Source organism: Alternaria arborescens, assembly GCF_004154835.1.
Source record: "Alternaria arborescens strain FERA 675 chromosome Unknown contig_21, whole genome shotgun sequence".
NCBI classification, from domain to species: Eukaryota; Fungi; Ascomycota; class Dothideomycetes; order Pleosporales; family Pleosporaceae; genus Alternaria; species Alternaria arborescens.
Genome location: NW_021167876.1, coordinates 341,410 through 355,971, shown reverse-complemented (window position 1 = coordinate 355,971; position 14,562 = coordinate 341,410). Strand labels below are relative to the sequence as shown.

General features: G+C 48.1%; 5 protein-coding genes across 5 annotated transcripts; 3 read left to right on the top strand and 2 right to left on the bottom strand.

Moving 5' to 3' along the window:
- Positions 1-868: 868 nt before the first annotated feature.
- AA0111_g8486 (hypothetical protein) lies at positions 869-1,234 on the top strand (the record flags this gene model as incomplete). Its single annotated transcript, XM_028654938.1, has 1 exon — positions 869-1,234. One exon carries the CDS (start codon positions 869-871, stop codon positions 1,232-1,234), a length of 366 nt encoding a protein of 121 aa, XP_028503966.1.
- Positions 1,235-3,318: 2,084 nt separating this feature from the next.
- On the top strand, positions 3,319-5,553 carry AA0111_g8485 (Phenol 2-monooxygenase; the record flags this gene model as incomplete). Its single annotated transcript, XM_028654937.1, has 4 exons — positions 3,319-3,368; positions 3,433-3,652; positions 3,710-4,203; positions 4,257-5,553. The coding sequence occupies 4 exons, from the start codon at positions 3,319-3,321 to the stop codon at positions 5,551-5,553; spliced, it is 2,061 nt and encodes a 686-aa protein (XP_028503967.1).
- Positions 5,554-8,899: 3,346 nt separating this feature from the next.
- Positions 8,900-9,793, top strand: AA0111_g8484 (hypothetical protein; the record flags this gene model as incomplete). Its single annotated transcript, XM_028654936.1, has 2 exons — positions 8,900-8,971; positions 9,029-9,793. 2 exons carry the CDS (start codon positions 8,900-8,902, stop codon positions 9,791-9,793), a joined length of 837 nt encoding a protein of 278 aa, XP_028503879.1.
- Positions 9,794-10,506: 713 nt separating this feature from the next.
- AA0111_g8483 (hypothetical protein) lies at positions 10,507-10,755 on the bottom strand (the record flags this gene model as incomplete). The annotated part of the gene is made up of 1 exon (XM_028654935.1): positions 10,507-10,755. One exon carries the CDS (start codon positions 10,753-10,755, stop codon positions 10,507-10,509), a length of 249 nt encoding a protein of 82 aa, XP_028503970.1.
- A 1,886-nt stretch (positions 10,756-12,641) lies between these two features.
- On the bottom strand, positions 12,642-14,180 carry AA0111_g8482 (hypothetical protein; the record flags this gene model as incomplete). The annotated part of the gene is made up of 1 exon (XM_028654934.1): positions 12,642-14,180. One exon carries the CDS (start codon positions 14,178-14,180, stop codon positions 12,642-12,644), a length of 1,539 nt encoding a protein of 512 aa, XP_028504056.1.
- Between the last annotated feature and the right edge of the window lie 382 nt (positions 14,181-14,562).

Below are 14,562 nucleotides of genomic sequence, written 5' to 3'. Positions count from 1 at the left end.
CACAGTGATTAGTTCTTCCCATCAATGTTCCTTTCCTTATATTACTTTTTCTGGGTTTCACTGTTCTTATCACGGCTTAACTATCGTGAACCACCTTTCGACATTTCACTCGTCCACATTCATTCAACAATTCACCCACAGTCGTTTCTACATATATTTTCGCAACCGGATAATATTCCTACCACGTTCTTTACATAGATAATACAATATGCCAGCGCTTAAATTCCACCACCGCGCGGAACCCATCAACGCCGAAGAACACAAAATCGGTCCTATTCCCTTACCATGGTTTATTCCAATGTGCATTTTTGCGCCATCTTTCCTCGCATTTATAGTATGGGTATTTTACCTGGCAACCGTGAAGCGATATCAAAATAAGAAGCAGCTACAGGCGCAACAAGAGCAGGAGCGTATGGCGAAGAAAGAGGTAGAGACGCAGATGCAACAATTCATTGGGGCCAGCGCAAATAGCGCATATATTCGCGCACCAGAAAGAGCCGTGAGAAGATAGAGAGTAAAGATGAGTCAACTCTATAAAGATGCAATTCCATGGCAAGAGAGATGTGGATGAGGCGAAAAACGGTGTCCTATGCCGGCTTCGAATTGCGCAAACCAGCAGTGAGTAGTGCACACTGACTTTAAGGACCTTACGTTGTTTACTTACGAAATGATTCCAGAGTCTCCAAAGCGAATATTGTGAATGCAATATGTCTCGCAAGTCTTCACATCACATCGGCACCTGGTCTACAAGAGACCTTTGGAGTCTCTTCACCACATTTCATCATTCTCTCTCGACGCATCATAAGATACTCTCAAAGCCGGACTTTCAACCACCTTTGTATCCAAAAAAAAACGTCATCACAACAACATGCCACCATTCTACCCCTATATCCCCAGCGCCGTCGCGCCCACACCAACCCACAACCGCAGCTGCGCGCCTTCTGTGCCTTCCTTCTCTTTGCTTACGCCAACGGTAATATCGCCAGTAGACTCCGCCCCAACATCCTTCTCGACATTGGTGTCCTCACACACTATTAAGGACATTTTACGCCGAATCTCCGCGGCAGATATCCCTGCTCGACCTACCTCAACACTTGGTTTGGCTATGAAAGCAGAAGCCACTGAATCTAGTGGTGACGGTATATGGACTGGTGCTACTATCGGTATTATCATTGCTGGAATCGTCTTAATTTTCGGTATCGCTTTCGTTGTGGTGAAGATGCTTCGTTATTGAGCAGAGAGGGCGGGTTGTTGTCATGAAAAGGTGTTGGGAAAGGGATGGGCTAGATGAAGTAGGGGCTTCATAGTTCTATAGCGATGGAACTATGTGTTTAGGTTGTGATCAAATTTGATAATGATTCAATGACTGGATCTTTCCTAGCTCTTGCTTTTCTTTTCTTCCCAAGTGGCAAGCGATATGACTTGCAGTCATCTTCTACTATTACTGGACGGCGTACCGCTCGGAATCATGCGTATCTACTTTCGCCGCCGTAGTATCCTAGACGCATCTTCAGATGCAGTCCATCCTTCCATGTTGATACCAAGATCATCGAGCTCTGCGTTTAACTCTTGTCATGGTCTTTTTGACTTCATGATCTTTGGGTCGTTGTTGCTATCGGCGCTACACAAGAAGCTGTCTTCGCGTCGCTTTGTGATACCATTAGGCGGGCTCACGGATCGCTTTCTTTTGCCGGTCTTCTCACTAGGTGGTGAGAAGCGGACTGATGGTGCTGATATGAGTGAGGAAAGAGCCTTGAATGTGGTATGTGGTATATCGAAGCTTACAGTCATCTTCCTTATCACCTAAGTCTATGACAACTCGTTGTTGTTGTGGAAATGCGCCAGATGTGACTTTACCCTTCCTCGTTTTTCTACGTTCAATTTGATCTTTAGTCGTCGAATTACTGTTCATCTCCAGTGCTTTCCTGGTGTCGTGATCAGTACCTGTGATTACCACTTCGCGTGTACCGGGCTTACTGCGCAGCATGATTCACCATTCTGTACTCTTCCTCAGGGCTTATTTCTTCGTCACTTAAGAGCTCTACGATCGCAGGAACGAGAAAGTTGCCAGCTCTACAATTGATAGAGTTCAGATGAGTGACTACCGCGCGGAATGCAGCCTTTGATGGCCTGGTTCTTCTCTTAGGAAGGCGTCTTGGCTTAGTATATGAGAATCTGGGGCATTGCACTGCCATGGCGGGAGGTTGGAGTAAGAAGAATGATTAGTCTAGTGCAGTAACACTTCCACATAGCAATAGCATGGTTTAAAAAGAGAGATGGCAATCAGAATCTGTTTGACTAAGAAAGCAAAGTAAGAGTTTGTTACGTTAAGAGGAAAGAAATTGCTAATTATAAGAATTATTTGCGTAAAGACTATTTTCTGTCTTCGTTTAACTTTTAAGACTTCTAAACCACCCAAAATGCCGTTTCCACAAGGCTAACATCCTCTTCCTAATTATTCACAATGTAAGGTGCGTCCTTGGTGGAGACACACTGTGGGTGAGTTTAGTGATGATCATATAGGTCTATAGGACATATGATGATTTGGGTGGCCAATAGACGTTTGAGCGAGTCAGGGGTGGGGAAGCGGCTCATGTGCAGAAAGAAGATATTGTGGTGAGCTAAAGTGTAGGATCATGCAAGGTGAGAAATACAACAGTATGTATCCAACAAAAGCTTTGTGTATTGAACGTCACGATTCAAATTACCATATTATCTCTAGTAAATCTATATACTTGTGCATGATCTGCGGTACTGGACGTGAGGGTTGAGTGCCGTTCGGTGTCAACATTGGATACTGCCCCTCGCATCGCACATCACGACAAAGTTTCGCGGAAGCCTGTCATTCAAACCCTAATCAGAATTGGCAACCATCGAGAGTAATCCAGGGGTCTCAAGCAGGAGGCTCGAAGAAGCGATGTACGCTCTCCACGGGTTGCGGAGTGCGACGTGTGATGGCGGCTAGCGTACTGAGGTGGAGCTCGGCCGAGGCTTCCGCAAGTATTCGAGCGTATGTTTGCAAAACACGCCTCGTTGGTCAGACTCCTGGAAGTAAGACGTCGTCATTTTGTTAACTTTTTCGTACGAAATCATGTACACAACGGACAAACACCGTGTAAGGCGGACGAAACGCTCCCCGACGCCTTGATGAAGGTGAGTACGCATCATGGCTATCCTTGTTAATGACTTCAGGCAGTTGTATTTATATTGCTTTGTAGATGACGGGGAATTGCATCAGTTAACTACCTGAGTACTACATTTGAATTCTGCTATCATCATACAATCTTCCGTGCAATCCTTGCATTTTGTCAGCAAAACATGTGTCCTTACAAAGCCCTAGAGCCTACTACGGAGTCGGAGACCAATGTGTGAGTTCCCAACAAAAACGCTGGTTCAATTCCTTCAGCGAACGATTCTAACGCGCCTACTCAGGGTCATAATAGGTGCTGGCCCCGCGGGTCTTATGGCCGCTTGGTGGATGGCGCGTTGTGGCATCAAGGCACGCATCATCGACAAGCGTGGAACCAAGGTGATCAATGGCCATGCCGACGGGCTAAGGCCACGTACGAATGAGTTCTTCGACAGTATGGGCGGGGGGATAATTGAGAAGCTTGCGAAAGAGTCGTTCATATTCGAAGACTTGAAGAATTGGGTATGCTAACTGTTTGTAATTCCACTGGCAAGGCACGTTCAACTAACCCAAACACAGTTCCGAGGTTCTGAGGGACAACTCATCCGTGCAGGTACTCAGCAGCTTCAGGGGGACTACGTCAACGACCTACCCTCCCCTTTCCTGGCTACCACCATCTCCCAGGGACGTATTGAACGCTTCATCCTCGATTCAATCACTGAGGTCTCCAACGGCGAGTTCAAAGTGGAGCGCGGTGTAGTAGCTGACTCCCTCGTCTACGATGCTTCCCAAGAGAATGAGCCACACAGCTATCCCATCCAACTGACCTTGCGTACGCTTTCCGATATTGAGGCGAATCCACCCCCAGCACCAGGTGCTTTTGGCGGACGGGATATCATCGCCAAGGGCAATTTACCGGACGATGAGGTACATAAGGAGAGTGGTACTAGCGGCTCGCCCGGGCATGTTGAGCTAGTCAAGGCCAAATACGTGATCGGTTGCGACGGCGCACATAGCTGGCTTAGGCAACAGCTGAACTACAAGCTTGAAGGCGCCTCGGCTCACTCCGTATGGTATGTTATCAACTTCGATATGTCCCTAATTTGCACTCACTGACGGTTATTAGGGGCGCGATAGACATCATCCCAATGACGAATTTCCCCGATATACATCACCCTTCCTTCATCAAGACCGAGCTAGGAATACTGATGATCATCCCTCGCGAGCGCAACATGACGCGTCTCTACGTACCCTTGGACAGCGCATCTCCCAACGAAAGGCTTGACCGCTCATCAGTCACTCTCGACCAGATCTTCCAAAAAGCCAAAAAGTTCTTCCAGCCGTACACACTAGACTTCAAAGTCTGTGAATGGTGGAGTGTGTATGGGGTCGGACAGCTTGTTGCCGAACGCAACCAACATCCCTCCGCTCGCATCTCTCTCGCCGGAGACGCTGTACACATGCATTCACCCAAGATAGGATTGGGCATGAACACAAGCATGCAAGACGGATACAACCTTGGATGGAAAGTTGCCATGGCAGCAGCTGGCATAGTTCGCGATGAGAAAGCTCTCCTTACGACTTATGTGGGGGAACGATACCCCGTTGCTCAACGACTCGTCGCTTACGATCGAACGCTTTTCGGTGAACACGGGATCGTCGATCCCGACGAGTATCTCAAGCAACATGAGCGGTTCAAAGAGTTCGCAGACGGCTTCAAGCTCGATTATCCGGAAAGCATGTTAGTTGCCAAAATGTTGTCCAAACAAGCTGCTGCGACTGGGCTCATTGTTGGGGAGTCTTTCAAACATCAACGAGTTTTAGGCCACGTAAACTCGCAGCTGTACTGGACTACCAGGCTATTTCAGAGTGACGGCCGCTTCAGGATTGTCCTCTTGGCTGGAGACGTGAGTCTGCCAAATCAAATGGCCAGAGTCAATACGTTCTGCAAAGAACTTGACGAAGAGAAGAAAGACAGGAACGGTAATGCGACATCGCTTCTTCGCAACCGATACCCATATTGCTTCGTCCAGCCCTCGCCTCCGCTGTTGCGGAATGTCCTGGCCACCAGCCAACATCCTGCCATCTCTTTCCTCCACGAAAGACCCTGCAAGTCGATGATTGATCTTCTCGCCATCCACAGCGCCGTTGGTAGCACGGACTCTATCTCAATGTTTGACTTCCCTGTCGCACTGTACGGCCCTTTCGACCCTGATTACCATGGCTGGGACCACGCACGTATCCATGTTGATCAGGCTGTGCACTATGACCGCTATTGCGATGGTTTGGCGTACGAGAGATGGGGCGTTGACAGAACGAAAGGTGCTGTCATTGTAGTTAGGCCTGATATGCACGTGGGGTGGGTCGGTGATCTAGAAGATACACAGGCTATAGAGTTATACTTTGCTACTATCTTTAAGTAGGTAGAGTCAAGCGATCAAGCACTCGCAGCCTTAATCCACTAGCTATTAGCTTAGCATGATAAGAAGGCTTACCTAATGTTGCATTTGTTAGAAGTTCTATCTGCTACGCTGTTTACTGTCAGAAAATAGCTCTGCACTATTATACTATGTAACTAAAAAGGTACGTACAACTACTAAACAACTAATCATAGCGCAGAATATTATATATCGTTAGCTAGGCCGAACACCTACTTACAAAACTTATGCCTGCTACTATGGTATATTGAAGGCTGTTCTAACTTAGCTACCTTGACAATTACTACTGCAACCGCGTTGAAGAATCTCCTCTCCTCATTGTCTTTTTCCTTGTCACTTTCTGCAAGTCTGAGTGGGACCATGAAGATCATCATAGTTTGTACAGGAGTGTCCGGCTTGGCAACGGATCTACAATTGCGAAAAGTCCTACCTAACATTGAGCGGCACGGAGTCTTCATATACGATTCATTCGAGTCTCAAAAAAGTGCTGTTCCACGTGCTACAGCCTCCAAGAGCCTTACCGACACCACCGCCGTAGTCGGTAATAGCATCGGGCTTACACCTCATGGCGTGCGCTTTTTGCGATATATCGATGAAGACTTATACCACCTTTTCAGATAGAGGGGGCATGTGAGCAGACCCTACACATTCAGGACTACAAGGGGCTATACTTTAGCTGTTCTATCGAGCGGAGACGGCGGCTTTCTAGGAAAGTACACGATATCATGACTGAGACATGAAGTTCAAGAATACCTTTACGAACCAATCAGAAAAGACAACGTGCAACGCGGCCAGTCTGTAGATGTTTAGTTGGAACCCGACAGATCAATCGTCAGGTTTGTAGATGGCGCAACGAAGACAGCTGATTTCGTCATCGAGGCGGATGGCGTTCGTAGGGTTGTCAAACGAGTCATCTTCGGTCTGGGAGACAAGAAACGGCATGCAACAGTCTACAAATAGGTTCAACATTCTCCGATTCTTGCTCGACGTTGGACTGATTCCGACTGTAAGGGTATATGCGGTATAGGAACTTTATAAACTGCGACCTCCCAGCACACGTGACACCAGAACCAAACATGGTTTCCACCTTTGGTCCTGTAAAGTCCTTCGAGTACTGCAGTGCAGCGCCTCAGGAAAAGCAGCTAGTCGGCTGATGGTCATATTGGTGACTGGCAGACATTCCAGAATCAAACCCGATCGATCTGAAGGAAGTCTGCAAGCAACTCATTGACGGCTACGGGTCGTGGAAGACCCTGTGATGCAGGAAATCATCACCACAATGTCGTCGGACCGGGTTTATCCTCTGTAAAACACACCGGAATTACTGTATCGGGGCAGAGATCGAGTCATGATTCTTGGCGATGCCGCACACACGCTTCAAGCAAACAGTGGAAAAAGCACTTATCAAGCATTAGAGGACATCGTTGCGTTTAATCTGCTCTATCTTCTTATCCTACCCGATTCGCCTCGGGTAGAAGTGCTATCAGCCTTGCCACCAGGCGACTGTATAAAATCCGCGATCCGCAAGTCTAGAGCATCAAGTCCCAGACTCGCAACTTTTTCATCATGAGAAGTACAATGTCTGAAGTAGTTGTCAAATACGCCTTGTATTTTTTTTATCTTTCCCTGAACCAGATTTCTCGTTCTGAGCAAGTAGCAGCATGGCGTCCACCACAGTCCGCTGACTGGGATAGGCAAACCTTTTGTGGGACGCATATTTCGCGAACCTAAAACACCGAATGTGCAGGAACAGGTGAGGCGTTGCTTGAAGATCGTGTGAGATGTCGATGCACCTGCGGAAGAGAAGACTTGTGACATTCGCGACGATGCTTTTGCCCGCCACTTTAGCGCCATGAGCAGAAATCTGGCCCAAGTAGACAAGTAGATTCTCGATCGCTGAGTAACAAACTTTGGATTGCAGAATGTGTACTGGGGGAAGCTTGTCTCTTGTTAAACATAAATACTCTTATCCTGAAGTTTGAAAAAACTTCGGCAGAACCATCTTTAGGCAGTAATGTTACGCCAATCAAATTGTACGTCGATGCTAGAATTATGATTCGTTTCTACTCACGATACGGCAGAGAACTCTATGGCTTGAGATATCGTAGGGATATTCGTACGCTTTGCAAATATGCGTATAGAAGCAAGGAGTGCAGAGCTGAATTAATAACATTGCCTTTTTAGGCGAAGCCGACATTAGAGGTCTACAGTCTGATTCGCGCGCGTCCATCGAAATGTGCGCAAACATGCTCTCAATCCTGGCGAGAACACTGGACGCCGCTAGTCAGAAAATCAACGGGGCAAACCAAGTATTTCTCGAACGTGGTTGGAAGCTTCCCTCAACTCGCTCATCAACAAATTTCGTCCACAGAATGCTCAAGTAATTCGGCATCCAGGGGTCAAGTGCGACAGAGTCACAGCAGTGGTGGGTCGGGGACAGGTGAATTTGATTGCGGGTCTACGCTGATTTTCTGACTTTCCCTAGACCATTCTCCGATCACTGAGCACCCTACATTCACCGCGATAACGCTACCATGGAGCTCATATGGCTCTTTGTCTTTTCAGCGATTCCGATCGCTCACTCAAATTTAGTCTCCAGCAAATTTCCTGGGTATGGATTTTTGTGGTACGACCCTAACTGCGGGTTCTCGTGCTACAATGCCGTCTCCACACGCCTATGATGTCCCACGACCGACTCTGCTGATGGCCACTCAATGGACATGCACATGGACATGGACATGACTTTGAGACCGCCAATGTGAGCCTGCCAAGCGCAAGATCTCCCCTTCTTGGAGTCCATAGCCTACTGCATGAGCATAAGATGTAGTGCAGACATTCCCATCTGGAAAAGAGAAAACTTCTGGGCTACGAAACTTATCAGCAACGTTGTGCCAAAGTGGACATGCTCGGTAATGCACCAACAGTCGGCCAAGCCGCGTACATATTCTTCTTCATCGCTCTCAACGTCATTTTGTCCGCGGTAAAGTACAATAATTCGCAACCGAATCCATGGGGCTTCGCAAAGAAAGAGGAAATTCTTGCTTACATTAGCTATCGAACTAGGCACGTCAGTTATGCTCTTCTCCCACTTGTCGTTCTCTTCTCGAGCCGCAACAACTTCTTACTCTGCATCACAAACTAGTCGTACGGAACATACCTTGTGCTGCACAGTTAGGTCGCTCGCACCTTCGCCGTTCAAGCCATTGTGCACAGCATCACGCTTTTGTTGGCGTATAAAGGATCCGACAGCTACCCTACCGAATCTGTCAAGTCATATTAGTTATGGGGCACTGTCGTTGCTGTGTTAACTTGCGCCATGCTGGTTTTGAGCATGCTTTATTTCCGTCGCACCGCCTACGAGTTCTTCCTCATCCTTCACATAATCCTTGCCATGTTCGTCATTGTAGGCTGCTAGTACCATGTCATCCTAAGGTAGGGCTATAATTTCTACTGCAACTAGCTCTACGCTGCCATCGCAGTGTGGTTCTTTAACCGCGCTGTCCGCGTACTACGCGTGTTGAAGAATAGCCTGCAGTATGCCGACGTTACCGAAGTAGGAGATAATTACGTCCGGATCGACATTCCCGGTATACGGTGGGCGGCGAAGCCGGGCTACGTTGGCTACGTTGGGTTTCCAATTCTGCACCCACTGCGACCATGGGAAAACCATCCTTTTTCCATCAACTCTTGCGCCTTGTTTCGCAGATATAAGCATACGCTAGCATTGACGTCTTCGAACGACTCCCCGTCAGATAGCAGTCACGCTGGAGGGAACTTCGCGGACGACAAAGCACCGGCGACCCCTGATACGCGCGATGTGACGGACTCGGCAACCACGGCGGGCGTTTTCTTCATCAAGAAGAGAACAGGCATGACGAAGATGCTGAGTAGAAACGCTCGACTGCTTACAATACTTGACGGACCATACCCACCCTCAGCTAGCACCTATGCCCTGGATATTGACCACTTGTCATTGATAGGCGGCGGTGTCGGTATTACTGGTCTTCTCGGCTGGATCCCCGTTCATACCAACGTCAAACTGGCCTGGAGCGTCAAAGCCCAAGATCAAGCTTTAGTGCATGAGATGAACATGGCTATTGGCAACGTCGCTAACAAACAGGTTTTAGTCGGGCAACGTTTTGCGATCAGTGAAATCTTGCAGAAGGAGATAGATTCTAGCTACGAGAAGGTCGGTGTTGTCGTATGCGGACCTGCGGAGATGTGAGACGAAGCTCGAGCCTTGGTGGCCGGGCTGGGCAGAGGCAACAGGACGGTTTTTGAGTTGCATGTAGATGCCTTCAGTTGGTAGACTGGTTCAGCTGCGCCAAGATTACAGATCGACGCTCGCTTGTTGTTCATAAAAACGAAGGAAATAAGAGCTTGCTACTTGTAAGGTAAGAGGAATTGCTAATTGTAAGAATATGTTTTTGCGCAAAGACTGTCTTACATCTCTATTATCCTACCTTGAAGACTTATAAATCTTGGTGAACGTTCAATCAATAATAGAAAGAACAAGAAGACAATAAAAACAAGCAAGTGTAAAACATGATAATACTGCAACGTGAATTCTAAGACCCAGCTCTTCGCATACACCCTATACTCTTAAGTTAAACCTACTCTATCTGTATATCGTACGAATTATTCGTGCTACTATCTATATATTTCTAGCTCTTCTTATACCTCTCAATAGTCTTGAATTATATGCAAAACGCGACTGTATATCCATGTCTAGATCCAGTTGATCATCAGCATCTAGTATCTCAATGTCGCCATCTACACATCTGTTGTGCACATCAGTGCTGGTAGAGGGGGAGGAGTCATTGGAAACATTAGAATCGAGACTGTAGTGGACGAAGTTGTCCAGAACAACAAAGTCGCGGCCACTGCTGGTTCCTCTTGCATGCGTAGGATTCGTGAATGCCGACATTCGTTTGGCGCCTACATTCGAGCGGTATTTCGTGTTTGACTTCGTGCTTTTAGCTGCTCGAGCAAAACTTGTAGACTTATGGACCTTGTAGCTTTCAGTGGTGGCTTTGATGGACGAGTTGCTGTAGCAGTGCCGAGATCGGGATGTGGCTCGTCGTCATCCCATTCGAATGCTGGATCATTCGAGTCTATCTTGACCACAATCTCGTCACCATCTTCATCTACTGTAGGTCGATACCGTACTGCTGGTGCCTCGTTCATTCTAACAGCTTGTTTCCTGGCTCGTAGTAAGTCACCTTCTTTATCGATGATGAGTTGCTAGAGATCTACGACAGCAAGCGTAGGTGCTACAGCCATCAATTGAGCGACTTTGCTTCTCATATTGAAGTCGTCAATATCTAGGAGACTTATATTTATATCCCCAGGCTTGCACTCCTTTGGACGCTTGGTCCCCGACTGAGTCCCGCAGGGAGTTGACGTAACAGACATGTTAAGAGTGGGGAGTTCCGAGGTTCTGGCATCAGCCGTCGTGGTCGATCGGACATTTGAAGTAGCGTTCGAATATCTACCATTCATTGTTAGAGATATTGTGATGTTTCCGAAGTCATCACAAACCCGAAACCAGTGCCCGCCCCTTGTGTTCTTATGTTTTCGTCAAATTCTGTTGTCGCACTGCGAAACCGGCGACGTTTGCGTGATATGGCAGGCTTGTGAGTCGCTGCTTCTTCCTCAGCACTAAGAGGGCTTTAGATAGCATCCGAGGACGCGCCTCGGTATGCGAAGGTGTTGACAAGACTCTATGTCTTTTTATTGCCTTTCAAAACAATTTTTTCCTGATGCCTTGTGCTGCTGGTAGACGCGGGTGAGGAGCGGCGTAAAACAAAGACTGTGGGCACATGGGTGTTCTCGAGTGACGCGTCGATGCTTCCATTCGACGTATCTTGGTTCCTTTGAGATCTTTGAGGACTACAACTAAAAGCTTGTAAATTCAGATCGACGAGCGAGATAGCAGATTGATGACGGGCCGGATTACTAATGTTAGCGTTGATCTGAGGTGTATTGTGTGTCACCTGTTTGAGCTCACCGCAAAGGAGTTTTTATTAGCGCATCATCATCGCTATCGAGCGTGATTGGCATTTTTTGTGAGGCGCCTAATTGAGTATTGGGCTCGATTCTAGAGCTATTTTTGTGTGCCTCGCGAGCAGGTGTTTGAGGTTTTCGCATTGCCCGACCGCGCTTCTCTCTCCCCATCGCCGTACCCATATTGATCTTCTTAGTATTGGGTTGGAAGCCCATCCTGTTTTGTTGCTGGTGGGCAGACCTAAGCTTTCTTCGCGTAACAAGATGATCGAGCTTAGACAGCTCCAGTAACGATGCAGTGTGAAATTGTGGCGGTCCGCATTGTGTTCACGGATCGTCATTACCTGTATAACAACTCTGATATTGACTGTTTGGACCGTAAGGTAACAGTATATATGATAAGTTATGCTTGAGAAGATAGGTAGGGGAATAGCGCAGGAACAGTAACAGGGCATACCGAAAGTGAAGGTGTGATTCAGCGAGCGTCATGGCGTCGGAACCAGATTGTCAGAGAGCGGTATCGTTGGGCACAAAGACAAGAGCGCAGCGGCGTTTGTCGCACTGGACGCTAACACAAGGAATCCACGAGATGATCGTCCATGCACACATCATGTATGTTACTGCAAAACGGCAGTGTCATGAAGTTTCCGAAATCAGATTCACCAGTTGTCAAATGAGTGCGACACACAACACGTCTCGTTCTGCGAGGCAAAGAAGAGAACCCTCAGCAATTGCTGGGTGAGAGAGAGGCGGCGTAGAGGTTGTGAAAGACCGAGAAAGAGAGATAGCAAAAGGACACGAATGCTAGTCAAGAACGCAGGAGATCAGCTCGCACGGGAAGAGCGCCGTTTTGAAATGAGAGTCAATGAAATATGCCCTGCCTTATCAAACTGTTCTTGTGCACAATGCTCAAAGTGATCGCGATCCACTAATCATTCTCTAGTCCTCATCTTCCCAATACTCTTTCGGGCCATCACCCCATGGCATACGTCCAACCTGCTGAAAATACTGCGGCAGTAGCCGCGTCTAGACGTATGTTCTTACGCGTGTATTCAACTTGTTCACGTTCAATAGTACTGACTTCCCACGTATCGCTCGATCGCTTCCCCACCGTACTTTTGAACTCCTGCGCGTTTCAATCCTTCGGAGATCTGTGGCTCTGGTACCCATACCCCAGTCTCACACGCGTAGTAAATCCTCCTGTGATCCTTGTCCTCCGGCCCATCGTCACCCCACTCCGCTCTCTGGCCTGGCGCGTGATATGAAATGTGCAGTTTCCCTGTCTTACCCACCATATCAGACGTAAGCATGAAGGACTCGAGAACTGGCATCTGAGTAACGGCTTTTGCAAGCGCGCCGAGAAAAGGATCGAAGATCTCTGGGTCGGGGTGCTGCCGGAAGTCTGCCCAGCTGAATTCGCGTGTATCGACACTTCCAATAACTCCGTGCTCGGGGTCATCGTCGGAATCGTAGGCCGGTGTTGGACCAGTGAAGTACCATTTACCAGATGGAGCGACCATGTCAAATGTGATGTCAAGCGACTTCAAGTGTGGCCAAGACGGTGGAATCGCGTTTTCATCTGATGGCCAAAATAGCGTGGGGTCGACGTGCGCACTCAAAGTGAGAGTTGTAAGACATTGTGAGAAGGTTCGAATTGATGAACTGAACGGGTCGTATGTGTAGCCTTCTGGCACAATGCTCGGAACTGTATGCCTCTGATCTGAGGGAGTGCAGTGGTAGAAGATGATATTGGCAGAATTGAGCGAGCGGAAATGCGTCGTCGAGAGCTTGTTGGCAAATTCAGCGCGCGCTGAGGCGCGCGCCTTGGGAGATGTCGCCGACTCCCACTCCGGATCAAAGTCTGAATCCAATGAATCCTGATCCGACCCCGCGTCAGAATCAGCCTCGCAGTCTGGAAACTCCCAGTCCACTGTCCTGAGCTCTGGCAGTGCCACACCTAAATCTGGTGCAACGCTTGGTGCAAGTCTTCGCCCGCCCCAATTCTCGATAGTGAGATGCTGCACATTAGATAATGTAGGCAGATTCTCGGGTTGCACAAGGCGCAGGTGCGAGTCTGCCCAACGAGCGGATTGGATATCTCTGCATTCACCAAGCTCAATCTGGAGCTCATCCACTTCCCGAAAGTCTGTTGGCGACGAAGCTCCCACAATGTTAAGCCGCACTCCGTTCTTCACACCATTATCTTCCCAGGTTCGCAACACGGTGAAAAGATCGCTAACAGCTTTCGTAAATGCCTCGTTGTTGGCATGCTGATCAAGTCGTGACTCCTTGTGTTCGTATGCTTCTTCCGAATATGTTGGCAGTTCCGCTTTGAAATTGATCCAGGAGAGGTACTTGCGGCGATTTCCTGTTACAATCGACTGAAGCAATTCCAGCTCATCGCTCTTGACACCTAGATGGTGAAATGTAATGGTCTCAACTGCTTCCTTCCAAGTGCGATTGAGAATGGCAAGGCGAGGAAACTGAGATGGCGCACCATCGGGCTTGAAAGATTGTCCTATCGCCGAATGCCACTTTCCTTGGTCTGGGTAACGCTCTGCGAACCACACTATACGATTGATCAGCTCCTGTGGCAGTTTGTCCATGGCGCGAATGAGGTAGGAAAGGAGCGCACCATTGTTGTGGGAACGCTGTTGAGTAGGTACACGAGAGTACCGAGGCGCTAGCAAGGGTTTCCAAACAGACTAACGGTGTGGCGCCTTATGATTGATCGCCATTGATTTGATCGTCAGGTGAAAGGTGTCTCATGAGTCTGAGATCTTATCACAAGTGGAGTAGCTCTCCGAACGACAAGAGCATTCGATTGTTATCATATTGACCCTTAAAGATGCGCCCATTCGCCGCAGCGACGTCACATCAAGCTATGATGTCTCAAGTTCTTGTTGCACAAGCGCGGCAATTGTCTTCGAGAATGCTAACGTGTAGATATACAAAGATAATTACATGGAACATCCATTCAGCTTCGGC